This window comes from Clarias gariepinus, chromosome 27, assembly GCF_024256425.1.
Source record: "Clarias gariepinus isolate MV-2021 ecotype Netherlands chromosome 27, CGAR_prim_01v2, whole genome shotgun sequence".
NCBI lineage: Eukaryota > Metazoa > Chordata > Actinopteri > Siluriformes > Clariidae > Clarias > Clarias gariepinus.
Window position 1 is genome coordinate 2,450,188 of NC_071126.1, and position 19,813 is coordinate 2,470,000.

The 19,813-nt window shown below is 42.4% G+C and overlaps 1 protein-coding gene across 4 annotated transcripts in view; it reads left to right on the top strand.

The window, feature by feature from the left end:
• Nucleotides 1-10,003: 10,003 nt before the first annotated feature.
• The window catches only part of kdr (kinase insert domain receptor (a type III receptor tyrosine kinase)), a 24,034-nt gene continuing 14,224 nt past the window's right edge, over nucleotides 10,004-19,813 (top strand). For 3 of the 4 annotated variants that reach the window (XM_053489028.1, XM_053489031.1, XM_053489029.1), the window contains exons 1-11: nucleotides 10,004-10,315; nucleotides 11,605-11,701; nucleotides 11,882-12,096; nucleotides 12,571-12,710; nucleotides 12,851-13,019; nucleotides 14,927-15,063; nucleotides 15,244-15,433; nucleotides 16,159-16,273; nucleotides 16,455-16,624; nucleotides 17,341-17,497; nucleotides 19,598-19,709. In XM_053489028.1, coding sequence (XP_053345003.1) covers nucleotides 10,252-10,315; nucleotides 11,605-11,701; nucleotides 11,882-12,096; nucleotides 12,571-12,710; nucleotides 12,851-13,019; nucleotides 14,927-15,063; nucleotides 15,244-15,433; nucleotides 16,159-16,273; nucleotides 16,455-16,624; nucleotides 17,341-17,497; nucleotides 19,598-19,709 — 1,566 coding nt within the window. In that variant the 5' untranslated portion in view covers nucleotides 10,004-10,251. The remainder of the gene's footprint in view (nucleotides 10,316-11,604; nucleotides 11,702-11,881; nucleotides 12,097-12,570; nucleotides 12,711-12,850; nucleotides 13,020-14,926; nucleotides 15,064-15,243; nucleotides 15,434-16,158; nucleotides 16,274-16,454; nucleotides 16,625-17,340; nucleotides 17,498-19,597; nucleotides 19,710-19,813) is intronic. The other variant, XM_053489030.1, reaches the window with a different exon arrangement.

Consider the following 19,813-nt stretch of genomic DNA (forward strand, 5'->3'; position numbering starts at 1 on the left):
TCCAGGATGTAAACGTAAACATGTAGTGTAGTTGTGAAGGTAGGTGTGCAAAGTTATTAAAGTGTCTTTGTGCAATGGTCCAGGATGTGAATGTACAACATGTAGTGTAGATATGAAGGAAGGTGAGCGTGTAATTGTCCATAGTGTTCATGGATGTAAAAGGATTGATAGATTTGATAAATTATGGAAAGATTGTGTTAGTTCGTGGTTGTGGTTGAGAGACCTTATCGCCTGCGGGAAGAAGCTCCTCCTTAGTCTCTCTGTGTTGGCCTTCAAGGAGCGGAATCGCTTCCCAGACCGCAACAGAGTAAACAGTCCGTTATTGGGGTGGCTGAGGTCCTTCACGATCTTCCTGGTCTTGGTCAAGCACCGCTTGCTGTAGATCGAGTGCAGGTCAGGGAGCTCGATGCGGATGATGCGCTCAGCTGATCGCACCACCCTCTGTAGAGCTCGTCTGTCCTGCATGGTGCTGTTCCCGAACCAGGTCGTGATATTTCCCGTCAGGATGCTCTCTATGGTGCAGGAGTAGAAATTCCTGAGCACCTTGGAGGGCAGTCTAAAGTCTCTCAAGCGTCTGAGGTGGTAGAGACGCTGCCGGGCCTTTTTTACCACGGTGTTGATGTGACAGGACCATGCCAGGTCCTGCGTGATGTGAACACCGAGGTATCTGAAGCTGTCCACTCTCTCCACTGGGCTCCTGTTGATGACGGGGGTCTGGTAGTTCCTCACCTGCTTTGTACTGAAGTCCACTATCAGCTCCTTTGTCTTACTGACGTTCAGGAGGAGATTGTTTCTCTGGCACCAGTTCTCCAGATTTCCAACCTCCTCCAGGTAGGCCGTTGTTCATGATGTTGTTCGTGATCAGGCCCACCACAACAGTGTCGTCAGCAAACTTGATGATGGTGGTGGAGCTGGTAGTGAGGGAGAGTGAGGGAGGCTGAGACATGTCCACCCATCCTTACTGCCTGTGGTCTGCCAGTCAGAAAATTGGAGATTCACTGACACATTGATGAGCTGAGTCCCAGGTGCTCCAGCTTGGTGGTAAGTGTGGAGGGAATTATGGTATTAAATGCAGAACTGTAGTCGATGAAGAGCATTTTCACATAATTCCCCCTCCGAGTGTCCAGGTGAGTGAGAGATGTATGGAGGAGATGAGAGATTGCATCGTCCGTGGAACGGTTTGGACGATAAGCGAACTGTAGTGGGTCAAGTGTGTCTGGTAGTGAAGAGATGATGAAGTCTCTGACCAGGCATTCAAAGCACTTCATCACTACTAAGGTGAGGGCTACAGGGCGATAGTCATTGAGGGAAGCAGGATGAGGTTTCTTTGGGGCAGGAACAATGATGGATTCTTTGAAGCATGTGGGGATCACTGACTGAGATAAAGAGATGTTGAATATCTCAGTGAACACAGGTGCTAGCTGGTCTGCGCAGGCTCTGAGAATACGGCCTGAGATGCCGTCTGGTCCTGCTGCTTTTCTGGTGTTCACTCTCTTGAAGGCTCTCCTCACGTCATGCTCGGTGATGATGAACGCGCTTCCGGTGCTGGCAGTGACTTCCTGTCTGCAGCCGTTAGCGCCGCTAGCATTAGCATCGCTAGCGTCTTTAGCTGCAGCCTCGAAGCGAGCATAGAAAGTGTTCAGCTCGTCTGCCAGAGACACGTCTGTGTTTATCATACCGGATGTTGGTGCTTTATAATCCGTTATTGTCCTTAATCCCTGCCACAGGCTCCTAGAGTCACTCTGTTGGAGTTGTGACTCTAGTTTCCTCCCGTAGCGCTGCTTCGCCTCTTTCACCGCCTTCCGGACGCTGTATGACGCAGCCTTGTACGGTTCCATGTCCCCCGACGCGAGTCCCGTGTTGTAGGCAGCGGTGCGAGATTTCAGAGCGTCGCGGATGGTTTTATCCACCCACGGCTTCTGGTTGGGAAACGTTTTAATAGTCTTTTTTTCTACGGTATCGTCCGCTAGTTTCCCGATGAATCCCACAACCGCTTCCGTAAACGCGCTGACGTCACCATCGGAGCTGTTTCTGAACATGTCCCAGTCTGCGTCATCGAGTGCGTCCTGTAACGCGGCCACCGATTGGTCCGTCCAGCGCGCGACCTCCCTCTGAACCGGAACTTCCTGTTTCAGCCTTTGTTTGTATTTTGGCATGAGGAAGATGGCGGCGTGGTCGGATTTACCAAATGGTGGACAAGATTGTGCCTTGTAGCCGTCCTTGACCGTTGTGTAGCAGTGGTCCAGTGTCCTTTCGCCCCTGGTGGGGCAGGTGATGTGCTGATAAAAGTTTGGCGCTGCGCGTTTGAGGTTGGCACTGTTAAAGTCCCCCGCCACAATAAGCGCAGCGTCCCGGTGTTGTGTTTGTTGTTGTGTGAGTGCCTCATGCAGCTCGCATAAGGCAGTGTCCGTGTCCGCTTGTGGTGGAATATAAACGGCGCTGATTATGACTGATGTAAACTCCCGAGGAAGGTAAAAAGGACGACACATGATGGACAGTAGTTCCAGATTTGGTGTGCAGGAGCGTGTGAGAGGAACAACGCTTGCACTGTTGCACCAGCTGCTGTTCACCATTAAACACACGCCGCCTCCCCTTGACCTCCCCGAGTCCCGCGTCCTGTCCATGCGGTGAACCGAGAAGAACTCGGCCGGCTGGATGGCGTGGTCCGGCACCGCTGGGTTCAGCCATGTCTCGGTGAAGCAGAGGAGATTGCAGTTCCGAATGTCTCTCTGGAACTTTATCCTGGCCCTGAGGTCATCGAGCTTGTTTTCCAGTGACTGGACGTTGGCGAGCAGGATGCTAGGCTGAGGTGTGCGGTGTGCACGGGCTCTCAGCCTGTTCCTGACGCCGGCTTGTTTCCCTCGAGGCCGCCGGTTTGCGTCGCGTCCTTTGTTGTCCCTCAGGATCTCACTCGGCCAGCTCGGATCCGGAGTTAAAAACGTCGAATTGTGAGTACATTGTATACCAATAGAAACAAGAGTGTCTCTATCATAACTAATGTACCCCATGGTGGTAATTTTGCCGGTTTTAAAACGCTGTAAACTAACTTAAAGAACAAAAACAAAGAAAAGGTGGTCGGAGCAGTCGTGACGGCAGCCGACCTCACCGGCGCCATCTTGTTTATGTATATTAAACGCCGACGTGTCTCTGACAGATGAGCTGAACACTTTCTATGCTGTCTTCGAGGCTGCAGCCAGAAATGCAAATAGCACCAGCGAAGCTAACTATGCTAATAATGCTACTGCTAACAATGCCAGCAGTGCTAACAGCTGCAGACAGGAAGACAATGCCAACACTGGAAACGCATTCATCATGCCCATTCATATGTCAATAGATCTCCAACTTCTTAATTGGCAGACCACAGGCGGTAAGGACAGGCAGACATGTCTTAACCTTCCTTACTGTAGGCACTGGGGCCCCCAGTGTTGTGTTCAGAGCCCCGTGCTGTACTCATTGTACACCCACGACCGTGTAGCTACTACCAACACCATCATTAAGTTTGCTGACAACACCGCTGTGGTGGGCCTGATCTCTGACAACAAGAAGACAGGAGGAGAATAGGATTCTGGAGAACTGGTGCCAGAGGAACAACCTTCTCCTGAATGTCAGCAAGACAAAGGAGCTGATAGTGGACTTTAGTACTAAGCAGAAGATTACCTAACAGACCTCCCTCCTCAATGCAAGCTCAGGAGAGAGTGGACAGCTTCAGATACCTCGATGTTTACATCATGCAAGCCCTGACATGGTCCTGTCACAACATTGTGGTGAAAAAGGCCTGGAAGTATCTCTACCACCTCAGATGATTGAGTGCTTAAGAACTTCTACTCCTGCATCATAGAGAGCATCCTGATGGGAAACATTACAATTTGGGAACAGCATCATGCAGGACGAGCTCTATATAGGGTGGAGCGATCAGCTGAGTGCATTTTCTGCAACAAACTCTGGTTCTATGTGTTCACCCTGTTTGGGAAGTTTAGTTCGGTTGGTGGCTTCGGCCATGTTTGTGTGTTAAGTGTGTGTGTGCTACCTTGTGCTAACTGTGCTCCAGTTCACGCTTCGGCTGAATTACGTTGGTGAGGTTCTCAAGGAAATGTGTATAAAAGTATAAAATTCAAAAATGTATAAAGTTCTCTTTTTTGATTGGGCAGCAATCAAGCTCACTTGTTCTCCAAGATCCTTCCGGCGGTAAAATGCTTCTTCACGCATTGGTGTCAGAAGTGGGATGGAGATTAACGAGTTCGAGTGCACTATCGATGACCTACGTAAGATCCAAGTAGGCCGCCGAGTAGCAGAGCAACTAAGGAATAAGAAAGGACATCTTCCTGACGAACCCAGCGTGGGCAAAGAGGAGCGACCAAACCGGAGCGGTGAGATGAGGATCCCGGCACTGGATCTCGGGACGGAAGCAGATTCTAGAGCAGACTCATCAGGAGTTCCAGCGCCGGAGCAAGCTACAGCTCCGTGCGCCATCAGCTGGCGAGCTGCAGCTGCGCCTTCCCTCCTACAATGGCGCTGTCAAACCCTACGCATTCTTTCCGCAAGTTGAGCTGGCTGCCGACTTCGCGGGCTGGTCCCCAGCGAAAACCGCCGTCAAGAGTAGCACTCTCTTGCTAGAAGCGCTCTGGGCGCTGGAAGACCTCTGGGCTGGTGAACGGACGGACGGACTGGGGGACAGCGTACCCCAGCAGCCGTGAGCCAGGTTGCTAACACCTAAACCACAGCCGGACATCTAGCTCCCTGGATCTGCGTAGCGAGTACTGGCAGGTAGAGCTTGCCCAGGAAGCACGGCCCAAAACCGCATTCTCGATCGGGCAGGGCTATGGCAATTTCAGCGTATGCCTTTTGGCCTATGTGACGCTCCAGCCACATTTGAACGGTTAATGGAGAAAGTACTTGTGGATATCCCTTGCAACTGTTGCGTACAGTAGTTTACATGGATGATTTACTGGTGCACGGAAAAGAGTTTGAGGGTGCACTAGCCAACTTAAGGGAAGTATTTCTGGCTATCCGGCGGGTGAATTTTTCGGCTTAATCCCAAAAAGTGCCAGCTGTTGCGGCAAGAGACTGCTTTTCTGGGTCACGTGATTAGTGCTAAAGTGATTGCTACTGATCCAGGCAAAATTTCTGCGGTAAAGAATTGGCCCGAACCGGTAAATGTGTCGCAGTTACAGACTTTACTCGGGTAAATCTCTTACTACCGCCGTTTCGTGAAAGACTTGATCGCAAGTCGCTGCACGGGCTAACGAAATAGAACCAACCGTTTTGCTGGGACAGTGTGCGTGCTTTCGCATAGTTACGTGAAGCTTTAATCATGTATCCCGTTATTGCCTACTTCATCCGCGCGTTGTCTGGACCTGAGAGGAATTACTGCATCACGTGGTGCGAGCAGCTAGCAGTCGTCGCGGCTTTAAAACATTCGCTAGTTTGGCTGCTCAGTTTTAAAGAGCCCAAGGGGCAGCTAGCCCATTGGCTTGAGCGGTTACAAGACTACAGTTTCACCATTCAACACCGAGCAGGAAAACTACACACTTGCAGCAAAACGCATTGTCGGTACTGTGAGCGGGTTAAAGAGCACGTGTGCGGTTGTGATGTAGACCAATCCCTGAAACCATAGATCCAGAACATTCCCCCTGCGCAGTCCCCCTGACTCTCCGTCGGTGATCAGCCGATTTACTGCGTCGTCTAGGGCATCACCCGTAGTCGCTCCGTCTGTGCCACAGTTGGACCGTGATCAGCTTATTGCCGAGCAGGAGAAGGATCCGGTTCTGCATAGGGTACTAGGTTGGGTTAAAGTGGGCCTGAGACCGGATTACACCGCAGTCGCTCATCTAGGGCCAGAGGTAAAAGCTCTCCACTCACAGTTTACTCACCTAGCGTTGCATTAAGGTTTACTCTACTGCCGCTGGGAACGGCCGTGTGGCGCGAGCAAATTCTTTCAGCTGCTGGTACCGAGGGCTTTGCGGACATGTGTACTGGGGCTGGTTCATGGACATTCAGGTTCGGGACACTTCGGGTTAATGACCTCTGCACGACAAAGAAGGGACCTACCCAGCGCTAGCGGGTACCGTTGCAGGACTTTCGGGTGAGGGCACCTATCCCTATACCTATGGTCGTCAGCCATTGCATTGGGCAGCAATCAAGCTCACTCCAAGATCCTTCCGGCGGTAAAACGCTACAATATAATGTTGTCATACCAGTCAAAATTTTGTGAAATTACAGTTTTAAAAAATTAAAGAGTTTTTGCAGACATTTAGGTGAGCTTCAACCTGAAATAATAATAATGCTGTAACTTGGCCACCCGTGCGAAGGGCAAGTCGGCAGATGACTAGGCAGATTTATAGACAGACAGGGCAGCGGACAGCCGTAGTTGCTAGACAACACCGCCATGTTGCCAATCAGAGGAGACGTGCTACACCTGTCCGGTAGGTTATTTAAACCCCCAGAAACCAGCACACAATGTGCGAATATTAGATAGCACTAGGTATTAGAGCATTGGTCTGGTATAAGGGAAAAGAGAAAAGTGAAAAGAAAAAAGAGAAAAGTGAAAAGAAAAAAGAGAAAAGTGAAAGTAGAAAAGTGAAAAAGTGGAAATAAAAATAGGGAGACGGGAAAACCTTCAAAAGCGAGACGGCCTGTGCAGACATAAGTGCACTTCTCTTCATAGTAACACATACCCCTTCTGAACAGAAGAGAGTTAATAAGAACGGTGTATAAGCGCCCCACGTCCCAATGCTTCCCTCTAAGTCCTGCGTTGGGACTCTAACAACATACTTGGTGGCAATCAAGTAACAATCACTGAATAAATTTAAAGCTTAAATCTTTCAACTATTTCAAACTCTTTTCCCATCAATGATGGGTACTTCAGCTAGTCATTAATAATTTTGTCATTACTGTAATTTCCTGTAAAAGAAAAATATTGACAAGAAGAGTACTGTATATGTGTTTGTCAATTGTTCCCTAGACAAGAAGGTTGTTGGATACATTTGCTAGATAATGTGTATGAGTCTGGGGCTATAAATGAATGTGACGGTATGAATATTTAACAGAATTATGCATACCCCGTACTTTCCGGACTATAAGCCGCGACTTTTGTTACACAATTTCAACCCTGCGGCTTATGCAGAGATGCGGCTAATGTATGCATTTTTTCTAATGGCCGCCAGGGGCGCTCGAGCAGAAAAGGTAAGAGTGAGACATGTGGTGTCGAGGAAGACGCAAGTCACAACCGCTAATAAACACCATAGAAGAAGAAATTTAACGTACGGTAACTTCGCGCGCTTTGTACATGATTAAAATTAGCATAAGCCTACCCTCATCATGGAAAATGCAAAAAGAAAAGCATATGACGCAGCTTTCAAGTTAAAAGTAATCGAGCTGGCCGATAAAGAAGGAAACAGAGCTGCGGCACGTAAATTTCGCATAGATGAGTCGATGGTGAGACGCTGAAAACGGCAGCGGGAAGAACTGGAGCAATGTAAAAAGTCGAAAAAAAAGAAAAGCTAAGTTATGTTATTAAAACATTGAAAACTCTTTTTGTGTACCGTCTTTCTTTGTAAATATCCCATGTTTCAATGTGGGCACATGCGGCTTATAGTCAGGTGCGGTTTATGTATGTACCAAATGGTTTTTCCTTTAAAATATGTACTAGGTGCGGCTTATAGCCAGGTGCGGGTTATAGTCCGGAAATTACGGTACTTGTTTGCACATTAAAAATTCATCAACCCTGTGAAATGTAAAATATGTGGTTTGATAACTGATTTTTTTAACTGTTAAACAACTTTTCTAATGTACTTTACTGGATTTTTTTTGAGGGAGCACAAATTCAACTTTTTGTTACTTTTCTAAAATTTAAGGAAACATTATGTGTTTATAGTATCAAATAGTGTTTGGGACTCTGACACAGTCTCAGTGTTTAAGTCCAGGCTAAAAACCTATTTATTTAATCAAGCATTTTTATAAATAGATTTGCCTTAGGTAAAGGAGCAGATCTGGGGGACTCATGGATCACTCATTGATCACTCAGGTTTGCTGACGGTGAGGTGATTGTTTGCTTTACATCTCAGGAAGCCCTTATGTTTGTGTTTCCTTCTGGCTCTCCCTTTTAGTTATGCTGTCATAGTTAGTCCTGCCGGAGTCTCCGCTTACACTCTACAGTTAATATACATTAACATTATACATTATATGACTGTGACCATACCTAACTGTTATCTCTCCTCTTCTGCTCCCTGTCCTGCTCTTTCTCTCCCCCTTTCACTCTTTCTCTCTCTCTGTCAAGCTACACATGTCGTTCCTGAGCTGCCAGTGATCCAGACTCCCTCTGCCCTCCAGACCTGTCTGACCCATCCTGGTGCCCCGCTTCTGGTTGGAGATCTCGTCACATGGATGCCCTGTGTGTCTCTTTGGGATGCGTCTCGTGTCTGGGGATGATTCTCTCTACCTAGAAGATGGTTCTGGCCTCAACTGGTGTTGGCAACTGTTTTTCTGAGGACTTGACCGTTCAATAGTTCAGGACTGGAACTTCATACAAAGCTACCTAAGTTTTCAATAACTACCTGGACTCCATATTAACATCAATTAACATCAACTGTTATGCTGAACTGTCTGCCACCTAACACACTGTATGAATACAGATCATTTACTGCTTTCTGTTTCACCCAAATGAGGATGGGTTCCCTGTTAAGTCTGGTTCCTCTCAAGGTTTCTTCCTATTACCATCTCAGGGAGGTCATGCCTGTCACCCTCGGCTTGCTCACCAGGGTCTATCTGACCATTTTTTATTCATACACATCCAATTCCATACAAACTTAAATAATTCATTTGATTGTGTAAAGCTGCTTTGGGACAATGCCAATTGGTAAAAGCGCTATACGAATAAAATTGAATTGAATTGAATATAGTGTCCATTTAATACGTAAGTGCAGTTTATTGTTATTTGTTTTATTTATATTTCAATAATATTCCTTAACAATTTGCTCATTCAATTTGCATGCTGTTAATCCTATGGAGGGTCTCAGGAGGCCTGAAGAACATCCCAGGGAACAACGCAGCAGACACCTTGGGCAGAGTATCCCATATACCCAGTGATCAACCTTTTTTTTTTTTTTTTTTTAAGTTAAAAAAATTTAAAACACCAATCAGCCTACTGTGGACAGTGGGATGGACATCCATCAAGTATGGTGGAGAGCATGCAAACCCCACACTTACTGGAAGTGTGAGACACTTCTGATACTATTAGAATATATTGACACATACTGTATGTAGTACTATAAAGCCTATTTCTATTTGGCAGAGTTATTTTAAATAAATGTATTTATGAAACATTTTGATAAAATATAAAACAAACTTCAAGAAATTGTACTCAAGTATTGAAAGTAAACAACAGACATTGTATGCGCACATGACTTTTAAAAATTAATAATTATTACATACATTACACACTAAGTACTTTAATAGGAACACTTGTATTCTTGGTCATATAAGTTAAGTTCAGTCTTTATTCATCACATATACATTACTGCACATTACAATTCTTTATTCTTTGCATATTCTGGAGAACGCCTGGAGCACACAGGGTTAAGGGCCTGCTGTTGGGTCCAACCTAGCAACCTGGCAGAGCTGGGACTTGAACCACCCACCTTCCCATCAGTAACTCAGATCACTCATCAGTCACCACATCCCTAAATTATAAGGTGATTTAAAGGTTATTTTTTTCATAGGATTCAACTTTTTTTTTAAGTTTAAAAATATACAGTATATTCAGTTATTCAACTAGCCGAACATATTGCAGCTGTGCATAAGTGTGTAACATTGTCCATTATTGATGGAAAATTTTTGTGGAAAACGAAAAATATGTATTTGCTGAGAGAAAAGAAATTAAGGTTTATTTAGTATGTTTGCTCAAAGCTTGAGGTTCTCAGGTTTTGAATGAATCTCATGGCCTTCCTCCTTTGTGCTCCTCCCTCGGTCTCCCAGCTTGTCTTCCTCCCATTTTGTCCTCCTTTACTCAGCCTCTTAGCTGGTCCTCTTCCATCGCGACGATTCCATTCTCCCCGAGACCGAGAGGTTTTCCTCTGTGGTTCCCTCAAGTGGATACAGCACTAAAACGGTTTGCTTTTTGTTCTGTTTATGAATTCTGTGGATTACACTGACATACTGTATAAGGCAGTAATGAACAGCTGAGGTATTACTGTCCCAGTGGAAGTGTTTGTCCAGTGGTTTCATGTGGGGACGGTCTGCCATTACTGTCGCACCATGGAAAAGACTTTTTCAATTATTTCTCTCGTCAACGTTATTTTTGGAGTCTGCTGGGTGACAGGTAAGCTTTATCCATAACAAATACAAGCAAGTACTTATATACAGTGTAACACCTAGCCTAGAAATAAAATATCTTTTACAGTAATTAACTCAATAATTTAAATGTTCAATGAATTTATGGTTCCTATCATTATTATTGTTGTTATTAAATAATCAATAATAATAATAATAATAATAATAATAATAACTATTGTGGTTAAAAGTTTTGTCTTGTAACTTACGTCAATGGAGTTTTGGTCTTCTAAATATATCTGTTTGCTTGCTTCCTGTTATTCTAATTGCAATCACCTCAGGAAAGGAGCACATGTCATCTGTGTACTCTTAAAGTTTTATATATTTTAGAGCAACAATTTGACAATTGTCTCTATTATAGGTATATTTCAGTCATAATCAGGAATCACTCATAAAGTCTTTTGTGCTCTAACAACTTCACAAGATTGTCACAAAAAAGTGGTCCTGGTCCTATTTAATCTTCTATTGTTATTTTTTTTTTTTATTTCCTCTTAGGTCTTAAATACATTTTCACAAAAGGAAAAATGCCACCCTGTATATATTTCTTATACCTACCCAGTGTTACTTATTCAATTTCTCCACCTCTGTTAAAACTCTGCTCTTTCTTTGCCATATCGCCTGGACACGGATCTCCTGCAACCCTGTTTATTTAAAATTAAAATAGGTTGCTAGCAATTCTGAAATCAGATCAGATCTCGTAGGTCTTGGATCAAATGGTGTTTGCAGGACGCAACAGGGTGTGTGCGTTATAACTCTAGGACGATGTTAGCGTGTGTCTATGTGTGTCCCTTGCCCTGTTCCTTTGGAGCAGGAACCCCACCTCAGGGCTTGGAGTGTGGGGCCATTCAGGCCCATCTGCCTGAGTTTCCTGTTTTGATACAGGCTGCTGTGCTGCTGTTCCAGTGGAAAAATAGCCTCAGAACTTGTACTTTATGTTCCTGATTTACCCAAAGTGTAATGGTACATAATAATAATAATAATAATAATAATAATGACAATATCATCTAATGTTATGTGCTGACTACTTAGACTAAACTTATTTAGTCTAGACTTATATTACACTAAACATTTATTTATAAAATATTTTGTGTTCTTAGCAGTACAAAAGTTTGAAACTGGTTTTATCACTTAGCAAGGTGCACTATACTAGAATGAACCGAGGATCAGATTTAGTTTTATGCACAATACATATAAAAAGGAAACGTTCAATAGACTTTCCAGAATCTACCTAACTGCATTGGGTTTATTTAAGTCTTTTGTAATATCTTCCATTTCCAGCTAGAGAACACAGATTTGTACCTGACCCTCCAGTGCTGAACATCACAGATAAGACGTACAAAATCAACACATCCGACACATTGGAGATTACCTGTAGGTAAGAACGCACTTCATTAACTGAGGAGGTGAATTTAATTTGGTTAATGCGGTTCGGGTAAATATTTGGAATGCGTAAGCAGCATTCAGGTGTCCAAATGTCTTAAAAAACAGATCTTTTAACAAGCGAAAACCACTTAATTAGAAAAAAAAATCCCTTTATTTAAATCCCTTTTTATAGAGGAAGACAGATTTTGGAATGGCACACGCCTCACCACAAGACTGGCTCTGAAAGCAGGCTTGTAACATCAGACTGCAGTGGACACGGCCTGTTCTGTAGCACCATCACACTCATTGGGGCGACAGCAAATGAAACAGGAGAGTATCGCTGTTCCTACAGAAACCTGTCTGTGGAGGAAGGGAAGACGTCTGTGTCGGTGTATGTCTTTGTGCAAGGTGAGATCATCTTGGTGCTGGATGTTTAACAAAGATCATGTGTTTTTCGTCAGGTGTGGCCCGTTCTTTAGTATTCTGCCGTTAGTTTCTGTTTGAGCTATTCTGACTGAAATTCTTTATAATTTGATGACTATACACAAGGTCTGATTGTACTTTAAGTTTAGGGCCTGACACATATAACGAGGGAGGGAAAGAGAGACAGGTATCAAGCTTTAGCAGACTTCCTGTCTGATCCTCTGGTGTAACCTCTGCACATGCCTGTCCTCTGTTACTTCTATGTTCTACTTCCTGTGTGTGTCATACAATTCCATGCCCCACATCCTGTCGCCTTTACCCCAGTTTAAAATAAAGTGAAGACATTAGTCTAAATTTGTTAAAATTATTACTACAACAAAATAACAACTGACAACAGATCAAAATAGTACAATGATGTGTATTAAATAAATAAATCTAAATCAAATCTCCTGTCTCCAGACTACCGCATGCCTTTTCTTCGGTTATCTCAAGACTATGAGGTGGTATTCATTCGAGAAGGAGAGCAAGTGGTCATTCCCTGTCTGGGCTCCTTGGAGGACCTTAATGTCACTCTGTTCACGGTGGGAAAGATGATGATGGTGATAATTCTGTTGTTTGGTCCACATTTATTTGCTTCTTTAATCATTCTGTCATATGATTTCATGGCTAGTTTTTTGGGAACCTAGACTGTCATTTGTAGTGGAACTGAGGTAGCAAGTAAATGTCTGGTTTGTCACAGAAATATCCAGTGAAGGAGCAGGTACCTGATGGAAAGGACGTGTTCTGGGACAGCAAAAGGGGTTTTGTGCTTCCTAGTCATGTGATTAGCTACGCTGGTGTGGTCTACTGCCAAACTCGCATCCAGAATGAAACATTCCAGTCCACGGCCTACGTTCTGGCTGTCGTAGGTAAGTAGGAATGCACCGACCACTACATATAATCGTAAAGGCAAAATATTTACATGGTTTATGGATTCTATTCATTGGCCTGTGCTTTGTTTATAGAGCTTTTAATTAAAGTCATGATGATCATGCAGTTTAGCAGCCATGATTAAGCCCATTGGTGTAGATGAGTGTGAATTTGCCATCACTCGTGCCACTTCAATACAGCCTGCTTTAAACTTAAAATCTGCCCTAATTTCACATTGCTGACATTAGCTAGGAAACAACACTGAATGAATAATGTGCTGTTTCACCTGAAATTAATTATGTTCTTCCAAAAACCCTATTGGGAACATCTAAGAATACTTACGCTTATATTCGGAATGCAAACAAATATGAAAACTTTAATTCAGTTGTTTAGACTTAGATCTAGACATAGACAAATATGTATATAAATGTTTAAGGGATTATTTTAGAAAGCTGACAGTAAAGTTTGCTAAACTTAGAAATGTACTGTCAGCAAACTTAGAAATGCACTGTCAGCTTTCTAAGTGCAGCAAACTGACAGTGCATTTCTACATTTGCTGAACTTAAAGAACTGAGTATGAACACATTTGATTTAAAATAGATAATACAGTATTGTGTCACGCCTCATTTCATCATATTTTGCTTCCAAAGACCCAAATTTGTATCTTAATGTAGATGTTTTGATCAATAGTTCTCCATGCTTCCTAAAGAACTTTTTCACCATAGTTTTCAGTCGAGTCTCTGTACCTGAGCAGTTTTAGAGGATTGTTTTATATTTGTTAAGCCATGCAGTGATCTATCAATCATTTAAGCATTGAGACATGAAGCAGTGAGACACAGGTACAGTTGCTTTCAGGTGATTAGTATCCTGGTGATGCTGATTGCTGAGTGGTTGGAACAGATGAGAGGGTAAATGAGGTTGCTGCTGAGGTTGTTACATAAACAACTCATTTTAAATATCTATCATTAGGCATATTTTTCTACAGCCTGGCACAGTAAAATATTTGTTCCTGTTCCTTTAATTTATTTCGATATGAAAAAATTAGGGGTGGCTGAAAGCTTATGCACAGTATTGGATATACAAATAAACAAATATACAGCGGCAGCATGGTGGCTTAGTGGTTAGCACTGTCACCTTGCACCTGTAGGGTTCGGGTTCGATTCTCACCTCTGTGTGCACATTTACATTTAGGCATTTGGCAGACGCTCTTATCCAGAGCGACTTCTTTTTTTTTTTATCTCATTACACATCTAAGCAGTTGAGTGTTAAGGGCCGCGCTCAAGGGCCCAACAGTGGCAACTTGGTAGTTGTGGGGTTTGAACCTGGGATCTTCCAAACCATAGTCCAATGTTCTCCCCATGCTTGGTGGGTTTTCCCTGGATACTCAGGTTTCCTTCCACAGTCCAAAGACATGCATTACAGTGTGTAATGAGTGTATGTATGTGTGTGTGCCGTGGGATGGATTGACAACCTGTCCAATATGCAAATATGCCTCGCCTTGTTCCATAAGTTTCCTGTAATAGGCTCCAGGCTCCATATGGACCTGTATACAGCATGAAGCGATTCTGATGATTCAAATAAACAAACAAACAAAAGACCTTTCATGTTCAGAATACATTTTTGTCCTTCTCAAATGAATGTTCCAATGTTGTTAATAGGAAACATTTCCATAGAAGAATTACAATGAAATTTCTCTTTAAGGACCCCATTTTGACTTAAAGCGGCACTAGGCTCCAACTTGTAAATGTGAAAAAAGGGTTTTACGTGGCTATTGTTATCGAAAAGTACGTAAGATTTACAGGAACTGCTGTGTGTAGAAATACTGCTGAACTGAGAATTTACAGTTTGAGTGGTGCTATTTGGTGTTCACACAAGAACAATTACCGTCCTCCCTTCTCTTCCGCAGGATATAGAATCTATGACCTCAAAATGAGTCCTGGGCAGGAGAAGCGCGCAGTCGGGGAAAAGGTGGCACTCAACTGTACTGCCATCACAGAACTTAATGTTGCCCTGGAATTCCACTGGACCCTGCCTCAGGACAAGGTGAGAGTGTGATGTGCATCCAAGCTTATTCTTTATAATCACTCTCACTTATCACATACAGTATACTGATGTAATTAAATACAATGCAACCCATTAATCGTCATGCTACAGTCACTTGCTTTTTTTTAGCATAGCATCATTAATAAGTATGATTCATTTATAACTTTTCGGTTCCATCAGAGAAATCCCAACCCCTCCAAACAAAGACTTTATGAGACTAAGTCCTACAAGAAGAAGCTGTGGAACTCACTGGAACTGACCAACATGCTGATTTTGGAGAACATTACAATCAATGACACAGGGGAATATGTGTGCACGGTGTCCAGCAGTAAGATGGTCAAAAGCAACCGATCATTCCTTATGGTTTATGGTAAGTGATGTTCTCAGTTTTCCTATTGAGCAAACTTCAAATCATGAAACAGTAAAGTCTCTTTAAGGATTTTTTTCTTTAAAATTTATGCAAAATTTAAAAAAGATTAACAATATAAGGAAATACATTAAAAGCTGCATTGTTTAATAGTCCACTCTCTTTTTAAAAAGGTTCATATTAAAGATTGTTTTAAATGTTGTTGTTAATCTCTCGGTTGCTGCTGTCGAGAGACAATCAGATTGCACACAACTTGGCACAGGTTTAATGCCGGATGCCCTTTCTGACACAATCTTCCTATTTAATCTGGGCTTAGCCCAATGCAAAAGCTACTGTAAAGCACATACAGTATTGAAAATACTTTTTTTTGCTAATCATTTAAAAAACAACAAAAAAAACTTCAAAATACCCACCAAATAAGACAAACCATCAGCATTAGTCATTAAATTAGATTTATTGCCGAAATGTGTTAACAAAATGCTAATATAGTGTAAATGCTAATGTAGTCTAAACTCATTAGCCACATCATTTTTTCAAGTTTAATTTGCTCGCCATAATAAAGGGGAATAAAGGGGAACGTCATTTTGAGTTAGCCATACAAAAGTTAGCTACTAAATCCATAACACTCTAATCCAGTGCCAGAGGTGGATAATAATAAATTGATTAAATTTCATTTAAATTAAACAATGTAAAATTCTAAAATGTTTTTAATCATTTTGGTGTTTCAGAGAAGCCTTTCCTGGTGCTCGAGCAGTCGCTTCAAACTTGGAACGTGAACAAGGGAGAAAGAGAAACAAAGATCCCTGTTAAATATAACGCTTATCCAGAACCAAATGCAAAGTGGTGAGTTTGTGTGTGTGTGTGTGTGTGTGTGTGTGTGTGCGCATGCTTGAGCTTTATCATGATGTTGCACACAACAGCAAGAACAATAATCCTATTTGTGTTAATGAGTAATACTATATTCACATAATGCACACATTCTTGTGTAAAAGCCTCACTGTTAGTCTGTGTGCTGGTGGAGCAGGTTAAAGAACGGCAGGTCCATCAGCAGTGACGAGTACAGGATAAAGCCTTCCCGAGATTCTCTCACTATATATGAGGTGACAGAAAAGGATGCTGGAAATTACACAGTGATTATGACCAATAAAATGACAAGAGAGGTGCACAGCCATACATTTCAACTCCTCGTTAATGGTGAGGTTTCTCTTCTCTCTCTTTTTTTAAATCTCACCTTTTCCCCTCACTTCTCTTCTTTCTTGTACTCTTCTTTTCTCTTCTCTCATCATCTCTTCTTTTCTCTATTCTGTCTCCATCTTCTCTTTTCTTCTAATCTTTTCTCTTTTCCTTTTCTCCCCTTTTCTCCCCCCTTTTTAGTTTCTCTTCTCTTCTCTTCTCTTCTCTTCTCCTCTCTTCTCTTCTCTTCTCTTCTCTTCTCCTTTGTCCTCTATTCTGATTTTCTCCTGTCCTTTTTTATTTCTTTTTATCTTATCTCTTCTAATCTCTTCCCTGTCTCTCCTGCTATCTTCAGTTTTCTTCTCTTTTTTTCTATTTTCTTTTTGCCTCTTCTTGTGTCTCCCCTATTCTCCTTTCTTTTCTTTATTTCTCTCCTGTTCTCTTTGCTTCTCTTCTCTCTTGTCCCTTTCTCCTATCTTCTCTTCTCTCTTTTCCTTTTCTCCCATTTTCTCTTCTGATTGCTTCTTATCTCTTCTCTCCTGTCTATGTCTCTCCTGCATCTTCTCTTCTAATTTTTTTTCTCTTTTCCTGTCTTTTCTTTTTCTCCCCTCTTCTCATCTCTTCTCTCCTCTTTTCTCCTGTCATGGTCTCTCATGCCATCTTTTCTTTTCTTCTCTTCTCTTCTCTCCTCTCACATGTTCTCCTCTCCCCTTACATTCTCTACTTCTTTCCCACAGCTCATCCTAAGATCTTCGAGAAGGAGGTCCCGTTTGATCGTAACATTCACATGTTCGGCAGCAGCCCCACTCTCACCTGCACTGCTTTCGGTGCATCCAGTCCTGTCTCTATCCATTGGCAGTGGATGCCCAGTGAGGACTGTCCAGCCAAATTTCAGTAAGTCTACATCTCAAGCTGAACTTGAACCAAGTTCTCATAATCGGTCATAAAAATGTTAGCAGATCTGTTTGCACATCTATTGTACTGTTCATGCTATTCAGTTGTTCTGGGGTTAAAACCCCCCGCCTTGTGGTGCTATGTTAATTCTGTTGTTGCTGTTGTTAGTATTACAGAAGGCAAGCACTGGGTAATGGGTTAAAGTGTTCATTTAAGACACACAGTAGGCTGATGAAAAACAGATTCGAGACAATGAGTGTGAACTCCAGCCTCGAGCAGATAAGAGGATGTGATTCAGACACTACACAATGCTTAAAAACACACAGTAGTTCAAAAGAGTAGCATTCACATACAGTATGAAACTTTTCTACATTTACCATAACCTAACGTTTTATAAAGACCCAAATGGTCTGTGTGTATGTGTGTTTGTGGGGGTGATGCTATTGAGTAATTCGTTCTCAGTTTTTTTGTAAAGCATTTCCAGATTTTGTATATGGATGTGTAAAAAAAACTTAAGATATATATCATCAATCGGTACCAGTCATGATCCAGCTGCTCCGGCGATCTCGTGACTACGTACTGAGCATTTATCATTAGACATCACGCAAAGTTTATCTTCAGACTTCAGCTTTGGCTGCTTCCTCCCTGCTTATTAAAACTTCCTGTTGTTTTAAAAACAGATTATTCCAAATGTAAAACATCCTTGTATCCTCGATCAAGAAACAAAATTTTCACAACGACTAGACCTGGAGCAGGGAAGGATTTGTAATCTGTGTCGAATAACCTGTTTAGCAGTGAGCACACTGTTAGACATTTTCACATTTGCTTTATTTACACAAATATACAGGGGTCTTGCTGTCCACATTATTGTCTTTTATTTTTGTTTGTTTAATTTGTCCATTGTTTTTCTCATGTTAACCCAGATTAGACTGTTTGCTGACATTTCCTGTCATAATGTTTGTCTGTCCATATACAGTGTTGGGTAACAGGAAGCAAGACAGTGGCGTACTGTAAGATTGTGAGGACACTAAATGATAACGATAAGGTTCTTGCGTTTCTAGTCCCAGCAGGATTTTTTGATTGGCAAAAAACGTTGTGATGATGTTAATTTAGCGATGTGATGGATATTTGGACAATGTTGTTATTAAGGTGTTTTTGAAAGTTTATTGGGACGTTCAAGTCAAACCATGACGTGTGGCGAAATTTCCGGTGAATGAAGGCAGAAAGCGATTGACATTTATTAAAGACTTTAAGCACAGTAGGGTAACGAATCTCCGGTGCAAAGATTTTAAAGAAGGCTGTAGGTCTGTGAGGGATAATCCAGGCCGAGGTGGCTTGGAGCCCAATACAGTCACACCAGTGAGCATTTAGCGAGTGGAATGCCTGATTCTTAAAAAGAATCAATGAATAACTTTTCAACAATTGCAGAAGAGATACATCTGCCTGTGGGACTGAGAAAACCTTCTACCTTGATGGTATCCAAGCACTAATAAAACATGGTGGATTGACTTGAATATCCCTTGTAGTTTGAAGATATGGTGTCAGAACACTGTAGACTACCTGACAATGGGATATGGCAATACCAAACCGATAACTTGAAAGTCATGTCCAAAGTGGACATGAAGCAGTCTGGACGTTGTGCAATACCCCATATTACGGTAGTGTAATTTGGGAGCTAAGATGCACCCCATGGTAATATTTCTGGAGGAAAATAAAACATTACAACACTAAGAAATGCATGTCATGATATATTTTACCAATGTGGGAAGGTCTTGTGTCTGTCCCAATGTCCCAAGAATTCTAATCCCTGTTAGACACAGGGACCATGGACAAGGAACCATTGACATGTTGTGAATGCATGTTAATAAAACAATAATAAATAAAGGTTAACATTTTGTTATTTTTGCAAGGTTGGTTGTGTTTGGGTCATTCATTGAAATTATATAACTATTAAATTACAATAGTCGTCCAAGGTGAGGGGTTTCTGCTGGGTTGATCCAGGTGTCCATTCAGTTTGCTGTGTTTATTCATCACCATGTAAGAATGTGTGTATTTTTCTGACTCATGTAATACTCATGTCATTGTATCATCTTATCAAAGGCCCAAATCAGATCAGAGTGCAACGTGTGAAGGGAAATGGAGGGATATATCCAACAACACCGGGGGAAACCACATTGGTCAGCCCACCAGCTTCATCGACAGCTCACAGAAGGTAACTGCAGTGAACATGACCGCCATAAAACTATTATAGAAAAAAACAATATCTCTCATGTTGATAGTTTGAGGATGATTAAACATGCAAACAGCGATAAAGGG